This window comes from Ceraceosorus guamensis (assembly GCF_003144195.1).
Source record: "Ceraceosorus guamensis strain MCA 4658 unplaced genomic scaffold IE81scaffold_22, whole genome shotgun sequence".
Taxonomy (NCBI): domain Eukaryota; kingdom Fungi; phylum Basidiomycota; class Exobasidiomycetes; order Ceraceosorales; family Ceraceosoraceae; genus Ceraceosorus; species Ceraceosorus guamensis.
Genome location: NW_020290017.1, coordinates 40170 through 56664, shown reverse-complemented (window position 1 = coordinate 56664; position 16495 = coordinate 40170). Strand labels below are relative to the sequence as shown.

The 16495-nt window shown below is 55.7% G+C and overlaps 10 protein-coding genes across 10 annotated transcripts; 5 read left to right on the top strand and 5 right to left on the bottom strand.

Moving 5' to 3' along the window:
* The first annotated feature begins 2727 nt into the window (after window positions 1-2727).
* Window positions 2728-3606, top strand: IE81DRAFT_322663 (hypothetical protein). Its single transcript, XM_025513705.1, has 2 exons — window positions 2728-3039; window positions 3258-3606. Exons 1-2 carry the CDS (start codon window positions 2869-2871, stop codon window positions 3324-3326), a joined length of 240 nt encoding a protein of 79 aa, XP_025370312.1. The 5' UTR covers window positions 2728-2868; the 3' UTR covers window positions 3327-3606.
* IE81DRAFT_98001 (hypothetical protein) lies at window positions 2992-3906 on the top strand. The gene is made up of 2 exons (XM_025517803.1): window positions 2992-3039; window positions 3208-3906. The coding sequence occupies exon 2, from the start codon at window positions 3329-3331 to the stop codon at window positions 3818-3820; it is 492 nt and encodes a 163-aa protein (XP_025370311.1). The 5' UTR covers window positions 2992-3039; window positions 3208-3328; the 3' UTR covers window positions 3821-3906.
* IE81DRAFT_97960 (hypothetical protein) lies at window positions 3906-4893 on the bottom strand. The gene has a single exon (XM_025517802.1). The coding sequence runs from the start codon at window positions 4676-4678 to the stop codon at window positions 3992-3994; it is 687 nt and encodes a 228-aa protein (XP_025370310.1). The 5' UTR covers window positions 4679-4893; the 3' UTR covers window positions 3906-3991.
* IE81DRAFT_322662 (AhpC-TSA-domain-containing protein) lies at window positions 4746-6625 on the top strand. The gene is made up of 7 exons (XM_025513704.1): window positions 4746-5614; window positions 5698-5707; window positions 5786-5914; window positions 6000-6058; window positions 6140-6169; window positions 6243-6306; window positions 6384-6625. The coding sequence occupies exons 1-7, from the start codon at window positions 5109-5111 to the stop codon at window positions 6420-6422; spliced, it is 837 nt and encodes a 278-aa protein (XP_025370309.1). The 5' UTR covers window positions 4746-5108; the 3' UTR covers window positions 6423-6625.
* Window positions 6426-8398, bottom strand: IE81DRAFT_322661 (hypothetical protein). The gene is made up of 3 exons (XM_025513703.1): window positions 7744-8398; window positions 6768-7659; window positions 6426-6668 (listed from the first exon to the last, which is right to left on the bottom strand). Exons 1-3 carry the CDS (start codon window positions 8238-8240, stop codon window positions 6531-6533), a joined length of 1527 nt encoding a protein of 508 aa, XP_025370308.1. The 5' UTR covers window positions 8241-8398; the 3' UTR covers window positions 6426-6530.
* Window positions 8399-8912: 514 nt separating this feature from the next.
* On the top strand, window positions 8913-10592 carry IE81DRAFT_97902 (NAD(P)-binding protein). The gene is made up of 3 exons (XM_025517801.1): window positions 8913-9618; window positions 9699-10027; window positions 10103-10592. Exons 1-3 carry the CDS (start codon window positions 9026-9028, stop codon window positions 10447-10449), a joined length of 1269 nt encoding a protein of 422 aa, XP_025370307.1. The 5' UTR covers window positions 8913-9025; the 3' UTR covers window positions 10450-10592.
* Window positions 10436-11404, bottom strand: IE81DRAFT_322659 (cytochrome b5). The gene is made up of 4 exons (XM_025513702.1): window positions 11190-11404; window positions 11030-11068; window positions 10772-10908; window positions 10436-10664 (listed from the first exon to the last, which is right to left on the bottom strand). Exons 1-4 carry the CDS (start codon window positions 11302-11304, stop codon window positions 10614-10616), a joined length of 342 nt encoding a protein of 113 aa, XP_025370306.1. The 5' UTR covers window positions 11305-11404; the 3' UTR covers window positions 10436-10613.
* Window positions 11405-11749: 345 nt separating this feature from the next.
* On the top strand, window positions 11750-13099 carry IE81DRAFT_340885 (hypothetical protein; the record flags this gene model as incomplete). The annotated part of the gene is made up of 6 exons (XM_025515626.1): window positions 11750-12135; window positions 12257-12514; window positions 12607-12738; window positions 12831-12885; window positions 12960-12974; window positions 13040-13099. The coding sequence occupies exons 1-6, from the start codon at window positions 11927-11929 to the stop codon at window positions 13097-13099; spliced, it is 729 nt and encodes a 242-aa protein (XP_025370305.1). The 5' UTR covers window positions 11750-11926.
* On the bottom strand, window positions 12957-13977 carry IE81DRAFT_312463 (hypothetical protein). The gene has a single exon (XM_025512459.1). It carries the CDS (start codon window positions 13784-13786, stop codon window positions 13268-13270), a length of 519 nt encoding a protein of 172 aa, XP_025370304.1. The 5' UTR covers window positions 13787-13977; the 3' UTR covers window positions 12957-13267.
* On the bottom strand, window positions 13813-15780 carry IE81DRAFT_97818 (hypothetical protein). The gene is made up of 3 exons (XM_025517800.1): window positions 15749-15780; window positions 14934-15595; window positions 13813-14053 (listed from the first exon to the last, which is right to left on the bottom strand). Exons 2-3 carry the CDS (start codon window positions 15494-15496, stop codon window positions 13987-13989), a joined length of 630 nt encoding a protein of 209 aa, XP_025370303.1. The 5' UTR covers window positions 15497-15595; window positions 15749-15780; the 3' UTR covers window positions 13813-13986.
* Between the last annotated feature and the right edge of the window lie 715 nt (window positions 15781-16495).

The window sequence follows — 16495 nt, the reverse complement described above, 5'->3', positions numbered from 1 at the left end:
CTGCCGTACTCGCCTGCTGCAGTCGTGAGCATAAGTATCACCGGGTACGGTGAGTATACAGTCAGTGAGGCAAGAATCGCTTCAGGATCACGCACCAGACACGAATTCGCAGCTGCTAATGTGCATGCATTCACAAATGGAGTAAGCAGATACAGTAGTACTGTAGTTGTGCAGCGGTGGTGGTGCATACGGCCAGCAGGCATGCTGGTGCAAGTGTCCTCGTTCATGTTCATTTACAAGTATTTAGGATCGCGGGCACGACGCGGGCGAGGAAGAGAAGAAGCGGAGAGCAAGCCTCGAGACTCGCACGATCATCATGTCTCGCGGCAGCCTCCTCCTTCTCGCTAAATTATAATTAGTACCCGCCATGGCGTGTACGCGCTTATTGTAGCGATCTGCTCTGAATCTGCCGCGCACGCAAACCTCGCACTCTGATGACTCTCTCCTGACCCTATGAGGGTGCGCTGCAGATGCTGGAGACATCAGCCATGCAGCGGTGTGTATGCACGCATAACTGTGTGTGCGTGCAGACAGGCATCACACGCCGCAGGGAACAAGCCTTCATGCAAATCGAGATGATTGCATTTCCCCGCCTTTGCAAAGCCAAGTGATCGCACACATCGCGCAATTAAACCAGATTGCGGGGCTGCATCACAGCACAAGCAAAATTAATGAGCTAGCAAGTCGTACGCCCAATTAAGCTGGATGCTCACCAGCTCGGACGACAATCAGCAGACTCCGACGCCCAGCGACAGGCGCAAGCAGAAATTTGACAAGCTTTTGATCCAAACGCATCCCGTTCCGCCACTTATTGTAATCTTGAATTTACGTTCATCATAGCACCGATATACACGAGCTGCTCATTCGACCTGGCAGGCGAGCACCTATACAAAATGAAGGGGAGATGGAACGCACCAGCCAGGAGGCGACTAGTACAGCAGCTATACATGGGCGCAGTCTCGTAAGGAGCTCGGCCGTTGCGGTGGACCGAAGGAGTGACTGAAGGTGAGCCTGAGTCCGTGATGGGTCCTTCATTCGAGATTCTTCTTGATTGATGGCATAATTTGGCCAGCTCCTCAACTACCCACGTGACTGACGTTGGTCTGGTTTGATCCAGGGCGCGTCCAGGGTGCGGGCTTTCGACTAATCTCACGAATGTGAATAGTGTTTGGGCTTCCTGTCCTTCATTCTGAGCGTCCCGTTGACTCATGACTTTCGTTCTCATGACTGTTCGATCCTGACGATCGAACTTCTTGTCTTGTTCGGAAGAGCACGATTAACGTGCCGGGGTAGAGCAAAAAAGCGACAAAAGGCGAGACGCAGCAAGCAAGGCGTGCAGCAGCATCGCAGAAGCCGGCCGGGGTGCATGCATGCAGCAGATCCTTAGCGCCGTTTTTGCTTGCTTCGCTGTGTTTCGATCTGTACACTTGTACCTGCGGTGCATGGGCGGCTGCGGGGTTCTGAATCAAAATCGGAATTGGGATCGAGGCACACATGCTGCATGCATGCATGCATGCTGGCTGTCCGGCTCGCATGGCTCACTTGCTGCAAAAGTCCTACCCTAGCTACAGCTAGTCTGCACGAACAGGCTTGCAGCGTTCGTTCTGTACAGCCTAGGTGCCTGTCCATTCTGATTGTAGCGTGCCTCTCCTCTAAATGTGGCTGCGGAGGAGACATGGCGTGATGTGCGCCGCATCAGATCTTTGCGCCTCATTCTGATTCAAGATTGCCAGCAGCGCGGCGAGGTGACAAACATGCGCGCGCCCATTCCGTTCCGCCTTGCTCCCCTAATTGCTGCATGCGAAGAAGGCTTGAGCGCGCGTTCCTTGACGTGATTCTTTCTAGCAATCAAGGTGGCACGCCGTGAAGAAGCTTCTCATCGACCAATCGAAGATGTGAGGCGATAGAATTTGTAACACCCTGACGTCGGCGCCTGATTCTTGATTGGCGTTTAGCCTGTGGTCAGTCAAGAGCGGATCGTGATCGAGCTGCTGTGAGAGTCACAGCAATTAAAAATTCGGCCCCGCAGCGGAACATAAAGCTCAAAATGATAGCGCTTTGCTAATTTCGGCGAAGGATTCTGTCGCGTTAAATTTCGTGAGGGGCCAATGTGGGTGGGCTAGTCACAGTCTTGGCGATGCTCGAGCAGTCGGGCAGCTTAGGCACACAACCAGTACGCACTCAGCTACGCGCTACGCACGGTGGTATCTAGGGTCTTGCTCGAAGCTCGGACAAGAGGACCGAGAGCGCAACATCGAGCCTCCGATCACACGCGTGACCACTCGACGAGATCAGCAGGTCTTGTAGGTAATCTAGATTTCCAGCATGACAATTTGAATCCAGTGTGACGATTTTGATAAAGCATCCACTTGCGCACGGCTGTTGCATTCGTGAGCGCAGGCTTGCGGACAGATCCTCTTCGGCATCGGGTGTCTGCATCGAAGCATACACGATAGGCTCAACATGATTCACTTGACTTGGTGACAAGGCTTGACGATGAATGAACTCTTGAGGTCGTCAGACGCATGGCTGGTCCGATTGATGAAGGTAGGATCGGTGCGCGGCGTCGCATGATGAGCTTAGCAGCGGCGGATCCCGTCGCGTGGTCATCACAACGTCACGTGATCTCAACTCGCGTGCGTACGAGAGGGCAAGATCATTCGTGATTCTTGATTTGTGATTTATTTATTCAAGATTCTTGATTCCGTGATTTTCGAGATGACAGACCACGCACATCACGTCCACCATCACGATTCACTGGCTGCCCGCATCCTGGGCGCAAACCGCTGTCACCACATCGATCAGCCCACCGCGCAGATTGATAGCGCAGTCGGAGCGTGCAGCTAGCTCTGCCTTGTCTGGGACAGCATGAAGCTGCACAATCTCAAAGTGCGACCTCGCAAAGAGGTCGCTCAAGCTCCATGCGCCGCAGAATTCGCAGCCATGTTGGCTTGCTGGGCCAGCTCGCAAGACACCAACAATATCGGACCTTGCGCGGCCAGCGCAAAGGTGTTGCAACAGTGCATGAACAGCGGCAAAGTGAGTCTTTCTAAGACTGCCTCGACGTCCGTGGCTGGAGGGTGGTCGGAAGCGTCGCATGCGGAATCTTCAGCAGCACTTCGGAATCGGGATGCTGCGCTGCATCGGTCAGGTGCTGTCCTCTGATGACTGATTCGAATCACATGGATCGTATTTTGTGCTTCACAGAAGCTGACTGTCATCTCTCATCCCTCTGAAACGACCCTGCGCGTGTGCAGGCTAATCGCAACAGACCTAGCAAGTCCACGATCAATTACCACTTGGCTAGGCTGAGCAAGCACATGTAGAGATGGCCCATTTGGCTGGCGGAACGTCACAGAAAGCAGAGTCGTCGGATCGAGGTGATCGAATCATCAGCGGGGAGCAATGTAAGCATAGAAGCCAGGGGATGGGGCAAACCGAAGATGAGAAGAAAAAGCGGCCTACGGCAACAAGCCGAGCCACGAGCCCGGTGACAGCTAAGCTAGGTCGTCTATGCAATTTCAGAAGCAACGTGGACGTCAGCGCGGCCATTGGTAAAGCGGCATCTGCACAAGACGAAGCCGGACTGGCATGCACAGCGAGGGGAGAGAGACATTCTGTACGATATACGAATAGACAAAATTTCTTTCTGTGGCAGCCAACGGCGGCGGCCCACGCAGTGGTGCCGATTGACGACGCGAGCGAGCCGTCTGCCGGCGAGCGACTTGGCAAGGAATCGCATGTCCAAGCTGGCCGAGAGCGTGCAGGCGAGCGGGTGCCGAGGCTGAACACCTTGGTCAGGTCCGTGGCAGAGCGATAGCTGCATGCCAACGCCTCGGAAGCTGTAGCAGCACGGCCTCGCCCTGCGCCAACTGCGGGGTTTAGGGTGCCCCGAGCCTTTGGCTCAGACGTACCCACACTCACGACTTTTGACTCACCTGTCGCGTCGCCATCTCGACCACGAGGGCAGCACAGGAGCGTGATTGGCTAGCTAGATCACCAAATTTACCACAGAGGGGCGCACGCTCACGACTGTAATCGTGGATGTGAAGAGGAGAGCAAAGCGATGAGCTGCTGGATGCTTCCTCTGCATCATTCTCCCCGGGCATGCATCAAGCTGTACCGCGTGCTCTCTCGACCGCCCAAGGCACTCGCCGCCATGACGGCGGCCTTGAAGGAGGGGGATGAGCGAGCGCCTTGGACTCGAGCAAGCCCTTCTGTGACCCTTCACGACTGGCAAAGGCAAAGCGCGTGCGTGGCCCCATTTGCTATATGGCTGCATGGTATACACGAGCCTCGATGGAGGTGTACGATGTGAGGCCACACGCCCGGGAGGGAAGACGTGCGTCTGCGTGAGACAGCCGAGCAAGGCCGTTGATTGCGGCTCTGCAGTCGTGAGTTGAGCAATAATGTGAAGGCCGTCCGGCTGTAGCCATAATGCACACGCGATCGATAAGAGAAAACGAAGCTTGGCAAGCTTCGTATCCATTAGCCGCACATCGATGCACACTTCTGTGTGATTGTGTCTCCAAATTGTGACTTGGTGTTGTTGCATGTTTCGCGTCTCAAGTCCAAGGTCTTGACTCTTGACTGATGCTGCATGCTTGCGACCCAAGGCTCGCTTTGTTGACTGCATGCTGGTCGCGCAGGAGCAGCCGCTACTACTGGTGGTCAACATCAATCAGCACATGCGGGCGCGGCGGGCTTTACCGCTTTATCTGAATGCTTGCGTATATCCATCATGGCGTCAGCCAGCACCGCGCCAATAACCCAATTGAAGCGCGCCGCGATGCGAGCGGACTTTCTTCTCACGAGGCGAGGTGTGTTCGTGTCATCCGCTAATCTGCTCGTGGCGTGATCATCTACTACTCCAACTGCTCAGTCGTCCACTCGACCACGCTGCCCGTCAAAAGCAAGAGGAGAGGCATGCATGCATGCATCCACCATCATCCGCAAAGTTCGCAAGTCAAGAAGGCGAGATTTGAGTTCGCGAATACCTCATCCATTTGAAAGGTGCAACATTGGGCGACAGCGAACCATCTCAACTCGAACGCGCGACCGCTCTCTCCCTCTCCCTCTCTCTTGACGCACAATCATTCGTGCCCATCATGGCGCCAAAGAAAGATATCGAAGGCTCGGCATCGACCGAGCGTCGAGTTTCGGCCAGAATCGCTTCTCAACCTCCAGCATCCGCTGGAAAAGACAAGGCCGCTGCAGCGAGTGCGATCGCGGGCAAGAAACGCGCTTCCGAAAGTGGCGAGGCGCAGGAAAGCAAAGCCAAGAAGACTGCCGAGCTTTCGGCTTCCAAAAGGGCGAAGCATGATGAAAAGTCCACGAGCGACGCCAAACCTGCTTCCAAATCCAAGGCGACAAAGGCGCGAGCGCCACAGCCACTTCCAGAATCAGGGACAGAGGACAAGCCAAAGCCAAAGCCGAGCTCCAAGTCTGAGAAGAAGACGAATGGCACAGCTGCTGCTGCTGATGCTGCTGAGTCCAAGGCGAGCAGCGGCAAGACGAAGCTCGAAGTCGGCGACAAGCTGCCGGAAATCACGCTCAAGGATGAAGCTGGCAACGATGTCAAGCTGTCCGCTCTCAAGAAGGCCGTCATCTTCGCGTCAGTCTGCCGTGAAAGCGCATACACGTCGAAAAGCGGTGACTGATTTTCTTGCTCTTTTGCCACTGTCACACCATCGACAGGTATCCAAAGGTGCATATCGCAAGACGATTCGTCGCTACTGCGTAACTTGTCGTGCGTGCTGATCCTTGTTTCCTCTTCGGATCTCAGGCAAACACGGGAGGCTGCACCAAGCAAGCTTGTACTTATCGCGACGACTACAGCAAATTTCAGAAGCTCAAAGTGTCGGTCTATGGTCTTAGCAACGACAACGCCACTCCCTTGAAGAACTGGAAAGAGGTGAGGCACTCCTGCACGTCCTCTCCGCGTGTCAGGAACGACGAGAGGTCGCCATGACTGACCGCAAAACACGATTGTCCTCCAGAAAAATTCATTTCCCTACGCTCTGCTTTCGGACCCAGAGCGCAAGCTCATTGGAGCTTTGTCAGTGCAGTGATCCACCGCGGTAGAGAGCTCCAAGTACCTCCACAAACTAACATGACGCCCCGTAAACGTTGTCTGAAGAACTGGCTCAAAGTCCTCGACCGCCCGCAGGTAAGGGGTGGCTTCAATGCGCACTGGTGAGCGAAGTCTCTGTGCTGAACCAACACTTTTCCTGAAAACGCAGCCATTTCGTCGTCGATGGCCAAGGCCGCCTCGCGCTCTCCAGCGTCGGTGTCAAGCCAGGAGAGGTGAGTTGCTTCCTGGCAAAGCTCAAATCACTTCGCAAACTGAATCGTCGTCATCTAATCGTTCGTGCGTGGTACAGAGCTCAGCTAGCGCTTACGAGGCTGCACAGAAGCTTTGATTGCACGTCAAGCCATCCCAAGCCTCTTTCGCATTGGACTTGCCATTTACGACTTCGTATTGCCCTACGCAGAATCAAGTGATGATAGCAAGTGATGCAATGTCTAGATTAGCTCAGCGATCCGCTCCGTTCAAGCCTGCTTAGCGCTTCAGCTGCGTGCGATCTAGCTTCCCGCAATCCATTATCGTCGGCTCGCTTGTAAGCCCTTTGAAAGTACTTGCGCGCTTGGCAAGGATCAGAAGCGAGCTGTGGGCGCATCCCGAGATCCGCAATGAGGCGACAAAAAAAAATTCAGCTTCGCGAGCGTATTGGCACGTGCCAACCTTGGTCTGATGGATGACTCACCTCGCTCATAAATCCCAGGTTGAAGAGCAAGGTAGTCTCTGCACTTGCGCATTCCGCCCTGACCTGCCTCACTCGCTCCTCATCTTGTCCGCCTTCCACTTTCGCCTTTGGCTTCTCGCCTGCCCAGCCAGCCATCGCGTTCGTCTTCTCTACGATGCTCAGACCCTTTTCAGCCCAGATTCTACCCTGCGATCGACCCTCCTCTCCTGCCGCGCCCTTTGGAGCAGCTTGCAAAAAGATCAAGCTGAGGTTGGACATCATCACTGCAGCGCGGCACCTCTCTGCCGCGGTCGCATTCCTTTTGCGCTGCTCTGGAGGAGGCAAGAGGAGAGATATTGCTTGCAGGTACAATGGCGCAGCGTACTCTGCCCTGCCTCGATTCGCATAGAGAGTGGCAAGCGCTTCAAGACTGGCTCCTAGCTCGCTCGGTTGAACCCAAGCAGGAAGCTGCAACTCGGAGAGCGTGACTCCGGCGGACGCTTCGTCGGACGTCGCCTGCAGTACGCCTTTTCGAACGTCGTCAGGTACCGATAGACGGAGAAGCTCCTCCACTGACCAAACCAGATGCGCTTCAGCGGCATCCTGAGCGTCGGATGGCTGCGTGACTCCAAGATGCGGCTGCTGCGCCAAATGCGCCGATACCTCTGTGGTCGACGCCAAGTCACCCAGTCTTTGCGCAATGGCCACAGCTCTCATGCGCTCGGGACCGCTATTGGCGCCCGTCGATTCGTCTCGCAGTCGTGCGAGCGCATCGTTGTACACGTCGTACGCTGCGACCAGCTGCTCATGCTCCTCTAGAAGCGAGCCGAGAGCGATTGAGATGCCGCTGATCTTCAAGTTGGCATCTTTGCCCAGCTCACCACCTTCCATCTTCAGAGCCAGGGCCAGGGCGCTGTAGAGATGTTGGGAGGGGCATTTCTCAGCGACATCTGACAATACGTCGTCACCGAGCAAAGGTGCGACCGAATGCACTCACGATCGATAGGCAATCTCAGCTCGTCGAGCTTCACCCTGCCTGTGAAGCTTGACGGCGCTTCGAAGAGTGCCTCTGATCTCCTTTGGCCAAGTTTGAAACATGGCATAGTACTCGTACAGGCCATACCCAGTCGCCAAGATGCCAGCCCCAACCAGCACGCGAAACAGGGTCCTGACGTGAAAAGAGGATGAGCCTGGTGGAGGTGGCGCTACAAATGGCTTGCGGGGCGCGTCGCTAGAGGAAGACGCCGATGAAGCGTGCGCATGCGTCCCTTTCGGCTTGGTCGAGCTGCTGCTCGCAGCATCGCCATTCTGCCCGCTCGAGGTGGATGTTGAGGTGGAAGCGTGGCGGGTGGACCATGTGCATAAGCACGTCATCGATTGTGAAGTCTGCACGGCAACAGCATGACGTTGAGCTAGGGCCGTGGGCGGCACTGCAGCCTTGACCGCGTTAGAGGCGGCGGGTACCGCTCTGAGTGCTGACCTCGCAACGATCATCTTTGAGGGCCGTATCTTGCGCGACGACCTAGGTGACGAACGAGGTGATGCGCTCCGTGAAAGACCGTAAACGTGCCGACGGACGGAAGAGCGCAGCGAAAGCCGGAATGAAAGGACGATGGGAGAAAAGATGTTTGCCCAAAGTTCATGAGTGGTCGTTGGGAAGATGCAGTTCGCGCAAGCGGGAGCGCAGCCGCCTCTACTTTCCCCTCTTTTGCCCGCTTACCAATTTCGAGGTGGAGGTCAGTGACACGTGATCGCTGTTCTCCTGCGCGTGCACGTCAATTCGTGGCACGCCGCACGACCTTCCATGCAGCTTAATTGCTTAGCTCCATCTTGTGAGCGTCATATCGTGTATGCACGCACGTCACTTTGGCTTTCGAGCGTCATCCTCATCAGCGTCATTCTGAGCGTCATCTGGACACCTGTGCCTTGGTTATCTCCGGGCACTCGCTTGATCAGTCATCAACATACCTGCCCCACACTCGAGGATCTCAGCCCCAAGACGCCGCTAAAAGACCGAGAGTGACTTCGCAACGGCGCATACAGGCACACTAATCAAGACGCGCGCACTTGTCCAGGGCTCTTCGGCTACCGATCCCACACACCTGTTGCCATCGGACGCTGCCCCCATTGCAAACCGTGTCGCGGAAATTTGAGGAGAGCTACCTCGATTATAAAAGGGTGTCCACCTCGGATCATCCTGCCTTTCTCGCTCCCTCACACTCCACTGCCCATCGGATCACTTCGGCAAACAAGACCTCACCGTTCCAAGACTCACCGAGATGACTTCTGCACCTACCCTTCCCATCCGCGTGGGCATCATCGGCGCAGGAGAAGTATCGCAAGTGGTACATCTGCCGACGCTTCAGCTCTTGCCTCACCTCTACAAAGTGACAGCCATCACAGATCTGTCCTTGGCCGCTTCCAAGCACGCATCGAGCAAATTTGGCGTGCCCCAAGCCTGCGCGACGGTGGATGAGCTAGTGAAGCTGCAAAATGTGGATCTGGTGCTGATCGCTAGTGCAGACGAGTATCACGGCGATCATGCAGTCGCCGCTATCAACGCAGGCAAGCACGTCTTCATCGAGAAACCGTTGTGTCTTACGCGACAAGATGCAGAGAGAATTCAGGATGCTGAGCAGAAGGCGGGCGTGCAGGTTAACGTGGCCTACATGAGACGCTATGCGCCAGCTTTTGAGATCTTCAAGCAGCTCGTAGCGGAGTCTGGACCTGTGCAGTACGGTGAGGGAGGGACACTTCCTGTCATGTCATGGCCAATGCAAAGCAGACATTCGCTCATTTGTCAACGTATTCGACCACATGCAGCCGTCGTTCGCGATTTGATCGGCCCAAACGAGTTCTTCGTAGCTCAGAGGTGAGCACGCCAATGCTGCGAGATACAGCTAGGTCTCCTTGCTGACATCATTACGACTGCGGATCCCACCCGTCTCGTAGCGGAACATCCCCGATCAAATTTGTGGAGGACATCCCCGCAGGCGCAGCAAATGACAAAAAAGCCAAAGCAGAAGAGCAGCATCAAGCCTTTTTGGGTACCAAGACGGCTTCCTCGGCGCATCTGGTTGGCGCGTACAGGTGGCTCGCCAGCGTTGGATCTCACAGTCTGAGCCTGATGAGGGAAACTTTTGGTGGCCTGCCAGACAGATGCGACGCTGCCCATACCACCGAAAAGGGCGACTTTATCACTGCCGCCTTTAGATACAAGAATAAGGGTCAAGGTGGCGGCTTTGCCGTCAGCTTCGAGACTGGCTTGCACGGCGTTGGCGGTGAGTCAGGAAGGTTCTGCTGCGATCAGAGGACGTCGGCGCTCATCTCGTCTGACCCCGCATCATCGCTTTCAGTATTTGATTCATTCATCGAAGTATTTACGCCCAAACGTATCATCAAGCTTCAGTACGACACGCCCTTCGTCAAAGGTCTGCCTATCACCATCATCATCAGGGAGGCCGATCCAGCTATTCCTGGCTCCTACCAGGAAAGGGTGATTCGGCCCACCTTTGTCGACGCATACACGTCCGAATGGACTGTGCTCGCAGAAGCCCTGGAGCAGGACAAGCCTCTCAAGACCACCGTTGCCGTGAGTGCATCTGTCCGAGGGCGTGCTTGCTATCCCGACCTAGGAGAATGCTCATCGCTCACTTGTCTGTGCTCGGCGATCCATTCCATTCGCGCAGGACGCCGCGCTTGAGCTAGATGTATGGGACATGATCATGCAAAAGCTGCAGTAGATGGAGGTATGAACTGCACGATGGAGCAAGTCTCCACATGGACAATTCTAGATCCCTGACCCCTCCTTGCACATTTCCCATTGTCTAAGCGTGCTGCAAAATGGCGATCTGCGTGCGTGTAGACCTACTTGACGAGCTTTCCGACGATGTTATACCTCTTCGTGTAGTAGGCGACCTGAGCGACGCAAGGCGAGGCGCGATGTGAGATCAGAATCGACAAGTGCCCCACCTCCATCTCGACATCCTATGTTCCTGAAAGCGTGCGCTCGCACTGTCACTCACCCAATCATCCAGCACCTTCATCTGCTTCTCGTCCAGCGTGCTGTAATCCGCATTAGCATCCTCGGCCTTGAGGCTGGACATGCCCAGAGCCCGAGATGCGTCTTTACCCGCAAAGATCGAGTAGCCCTTGCCGGGAGCTGCGTGTTAGGAAAACGAGTTGCCCGAAGCGCGGCATGTTGGGATAGAAAGTTGGAATCTTGATGTGTCAGGCGGAACGCATCCGTGCGGCTTTGACGTGATCTTATCGCAACAACTCACAGTACATTTCTCGTTTTGGCGTCACATCAAAGATCTGACCTGAGCGCGTCGAGTGGATGGTGGATGGATGCGGGCAATAAGTCTTTCTGTTGCAGCCGCTCGCAATCTGAATCTCTGGCTTCCTCGATCGGACCCCTTCGATCGCATGACAGTGACTAACCCTTGATGGCAACATAGACCGGCACATTCTCATCCTTTCCGTCGTACTTTGCCAGCTCTTCAGCGGTGAATGGGTCATCCTTTGGGGGGTGGGTGGGGTGAGTGGTAGGCTCCATCATGCTTGTGTGCTCTGCGCTGCGATGTGTTATGCCGTGTTCGTGCTGGAAAGAGCACCGCGTGAGAAAAGCCGTGCCTGGTCTATGCGTTGATGAAGAGTAAAGAGTCGTGGGCGTGACTGTGAGAGCGTCAAAGCACGGCGAAGCTTGGTGATGATCGCGTTTGTCATCGCAGCCACTTGAGCTTTTTGCTCGCATGGCTGCTGGTGGCGTGCGCGTGTGCGTGTGCGTGTGCGTGTGCGTGTGCGTGTGCGTGTGCGTGTGCCGTGCGGGGACGATTAATCGCCTGTTGAGCGTGATAAGCCGGGCCAAATGCAGCCCTTGACGCGCTTGCATGCTGCGCGCGCTCGAGCCAACCCCGCCAACGCTCTGCACGTGACCGCACTCGCCGCCGGACGAGCGCTCCCGCTCCCAGGAAGCTTTCATGCTGTTGGGTAGCGACCATACGTGCAGGAATGCTGGCGAGGAAGCCTTTCGAAATGGTTGATTGCTAGGCGAAACAATCTCATCACAGGACAATCACGAAGCACACGCCAGTACATGATTCTCACTGCCGCGGACAGAAAAGCAAGTTTGGCAGAGGAATTTATAGACGTCGGCGTAAATATTACGTCAAGAGGCGATGACGGCGCAAGAAGCATCTCCACTGCCGGGTCAAGGCATCGTCACAAGCGATGCCAAACCCACATCCGCCGAAGGTCGCAAGGCGGTAACGTCGCAGTACACAGCTAGCCTGTGCACTACGAGAGCCATGGTGGAAAAGGCGCTCGCGGTGAGACTCGAGGTGTTCTGCGATGAGCAAGGGTACGACCCGAACACGGATGTGGATGAGTGAGTCAGGCATCCCTCAAGTCCCTCCCACACTTCCCCATCATGTCCTTCATCTGTTCGCGCGACAGGAAGTTTCCCTTCATTGAAATGTCTGTGCTGACGTCGTGTTGCTCGTCGCCAGCCGAGAGCGCATCTCTGCCCATTTCATCCTGCACAAGAAATCCACACCGGAGCATGCAGAAGGCACCATCCGCATCACTCCCTATCCCATTCCTCCTTCGCCCGAAGAAAAGGGGGACAAATTCCCAGCAGGGTTCAAGAGTCCGCAAGATGACGAGTTGAGCGAGTCGTTCAGAAAGACGGCTAGGGGCGGGGATCCTAAAGCGGGGGCAAAGATCTCAAGAGTGGCCATCGCCAAGGAGGCGAGGGGACTAGGACTGTGCGTCTGGATCGTTGCCGGCCAATCCTTCTTGCCTAGAGAGGACATTTACAAACTCAAACCTTGGCTCTCTTTCCTCCTTCTGCTCACAGCGGCTCGACCATGATGCAGGCCGTGGAGGACTGGCTGCTGCAAGTTCTGCAAGGCGATTCAAACGAGCCAGCATTGCCAAGCGTCGAGCTCGTCCTGAGCGCACAGGTAATCGCCAAAGGCTTCTACGACAAGTGAGTCTAGCGATGAATTCCTCGTGGATATGCGTCTCGCGCACAAGGGCTGACTTGCAAGTCCGACGTCCCTCTCTCATCACGCGTTCAAGGCTCGGGTTCACCTCTGACAATGTCGTCTATGACGAAGAGGGCGAGCCGCACCAGGTGAGGAAAATGGGACGCCACACCTCCCTGGCTGCGAGTCAGGTGCTCACCACCACTGCTCAATCTTCTTGCAGTGGTACACTAAGCAGGTCAGTCTCAGGTGACTTCGAGCGTCCCTCTCGGCCACAAAGTCTCTCTGAAAAATCCTCGACAGAAGCTCGTAGAGTCGCGCATCATCTACCTGTACATTTATCCCTTTGCAAGGTCAGACTGACCATGGGACAGCATTCGGTGGTGACAACATTGGCAAAAAAAGGCGAGAAGTCGAGGTTCGATGAGGGTCAGGCCGCGCGTCTAGAGTGAGAGGGCAAGCCAGATGCGCCAATTCGGCACAAGAGAGGTATCTGTTCGAAGCTCGAGACGCAAACGAGCCTCATCGGGTTCAATGAGGCGGGTTTGGAGTCGTTGCGCGAGAAGGGTTCCTGGACGATTGCTGCGAAGCACCTTCATGGCTCCGATGCAGGCTGATCCTTGAGAGAATCCTTGATAAGCCGCCCTCTCCCTCGCTTCCTGAAGCGGCATCTTCAGCGTACTTCTTCGTGCGCGTCTCTCTTTGTTGATGTCGAAGTCCTGCCTTGTCGAAAGTCCGCTCGAATAGAGTCCTGGGCCTATCCCTCTCCAGCTTCGCTTTGCGCTTCTCTTCAAAAGCAGCTTCGTCGTCTCCTTCCGTCGGTGCCAACGAAGTCTGCTCAGATGCTGCGCTATCCGCTGCTCTCACCTCAGCAGCGTGCGCTGTACCATCGCGCGAGCCAGATCCGCTCGATGCCTGCCCTTGCGCATCAGCTTCCTGGTCCTTCTTTTTACCAGCACCAGCGATGATCGCATTTTGCTTGTCTTCCTTCTTGCTCGCCTTTTTCGCTTTCGTCTTTTTGGTCAATTTGCCGTACTGCTCGAGCGCCATCAAGGCCAAGAGAGCCTGGCAACGCGGCAGGAGATTTTGTCAGCGCAAAAAAAAGTGGCGCATGAGCGTTTGTCGATCACGCACCTTGGAAATGGAGACGTGGCTCAAATCCACGCCTCCGGCCTGCAGGGATGCAACAAACCACCTGAAGGCACCGCTGTTGGCCTTGTAATGCCCACTGAGCGGGCTCAGGCTCGTGATCAGACCATCCTTGAGCTTGATGAGACCCGCACTGAGCACTCGACCGCCATACAAGAAGCTGCTGTGCTGGAAGGTACCCGTCTTCTTGATTCCAATGTACAATTCATGGCGGGAGTTCAGCACGTAGATCCAGGTGTTGACGCCTACCGTCTTGCGAAGCAGCGCATCGGTCCAGCCCTTGCTGGTGAGCAGACCTAGCCTCCTCTCCTTCTTGGACAGATTGGCGCCGTAATGCTTTGCATCCTCCTTTGCCTCGGCTCGCTCTTCGCTGTCCGCGTCGCTGCTTGAGCTGCTGCTGCTGCTTTCGGAGCTCAGTGAAGCTATGCTGGAGCGCCGATCATCGCCATGACGCGCTGCTCTCCTCTCCGCCTTGATCCGCGCCTCCTCTTCTTGCTCCTCCGGACCAAGCTCCACAATGCCGCGCCCTTCACCAAGATCCTTGTGCTTGCCGCGAGAAGTGTCCACTGCCTTGCCGTTCCTTCGCCAGAACAGTCGCCCATCTTTGATGTCAACCAAGTAGTTGAAGCGCTGCTCGGCCTGTAGCACCGAAACACACACACAAAAGAGAGAGGCACGTGGTGCACTTGTCAGCATCATTGTATCTCTGGCGTATGCGCTGATTGCCCGAACTCACAGAGAGGTAGGTGACCTTCTCGCTATCGAGCCTTTCGCGGGGACACTCTTCGAGATCCACATGCTTTCCGTCGCCTTTGTCGAGCCAGTAGAAGAAGTTTTGATCTGTATCGGCCTTCATCCATACAGAGTGATAGTGCTTCAGATTGCTGCCGTATCTGTGGTCCACGTCGATACCCTCCAGCCAATAGCTTTCCTCCATCATCTTGGACTGAGAGTTGGAATTCGTTCAAGTGTGTAGAGACGTGAGCAGAAGGGGGACAAGACTTCCTGATCGCACACCCCCGCCATACATCGACTTACGAGCTGCTGCGCTTTTGCGCCCCTGGTCCATCTTTCCAGCAGCTTCAAGCCATACTCGTGTTGGTGGGCGACGCTGGGCACATTGTCCACCTTGCCATCGCTCTGACCACCTGGCACGTCGCCGACCAAGCCGTGACTCTCTTCCCTAAGAGGTTCAGTGTGCTTTCCGACCTCTTGCTGATGCTGTTCCTCTTGCTCCTCGGGATCAGGCAGACTCGGACCGCCCTTGACAGGTCCATCATCCGGAACCTGTCCACCGCCTGCTTCACCACCTGCCTTGCTGCCTTCTTCTGCACCGCCAGAAGCTGGACTGCCAGCGAATTGCCCAACCATCAATCCTCCTCTGCGCCACCTATCTGCAGCGCTGTTCTTCGATCCTTCAGCATTCTGCTTGCCCGCTCCTTCCCTTCTCAGCCTCAGCACCGCATCCCCCCACCTATCATCAGCGCTCAAGGCGCATCCGCCCAAAGACCGCCTGGTGCGATATCCTCGATAGTTCTTTTGAATGGTTAGAGCTGCTGCTCGATCCTTGCTAGCCTCTATGGCTGCTGGTGACGGATCTTCTTGTGGCATCTTGGGTTGAGCGTCTAGCTGTGCGAGCGGATGCTGTGGATGCTGGTGGGCGGGCCCTCTGCTGCCAGAGGAGAGGCAATCAGTCCAGCAGGCACAATTCTGCGCTTTTGAAGAAGCCGGTGTATGACCGCGCAGTCAAGCGTGGAGGAAGCGAGAGATGATGAGGGCGCAACAGGTCAAAGGGAATGTGGGCAAGATTCATCAATACCTGCTCGATCGCATATCCAACGTGCTCGCGTGTATGGCACTTACTTTGACTCGCAGTAACCGTGATTCCCTCGATCACCTATATATACCGCTGCGCGCGTACGTGCACCTGAAAATAATCTCCGCTCCTCCCGCGTCGGCACTCCGGCACAGCCCGTGCGGCGGGCCAACTGTGCAGAGCGGTCAGAGTCACGAGTCTGATGCGTCGTTATCTGGTCGATGCTGCCTCGTCGTGACCGCTTCCATGCATCGGCAGTGCCTGCGATGCGATCCAGATGGTCACGCGATACAGGAACACAGTCAAGCCAAGCCAACAACGTCCCCGGCGCGCGCGCGCAGCAATTTCCTCGATCGCAGCTGTGCTGTATGCAGCAGAGGCGCATGCACGCGTGTGGCTACCGGCTACTGTAGCACAGCCGCGCTCGCGCAAGTCAGCAGGACGCAAAGGATGGAGATCACGTGAATCGTGAATCATCGCAATCAGCCTCCGCACTCGACTCATTATTGGACTGTCAAGACTTGCTGCAGCCAGCCGGGCCATCGAAGTTCTAGTTGCACCAAGTTTCCCATGGCACGCTCTTCTGGGAGGTGGGGGAGCGAGATGTGCGGAGGCTGCTGGGGGAGGCTTATTCATGACGCCATGCAACGATGAATCAAAGAATCTTGAATGCGAGTCGCGATCTCGAGTGCAGCCACAGTCACGTGACCCCTAAATACATCCCAGCGGCAAGCAGACGACTCGTGATCACGACTCGAAGTCGCGGCTCGGGACTCGCATCCTCGGCGTGTCGG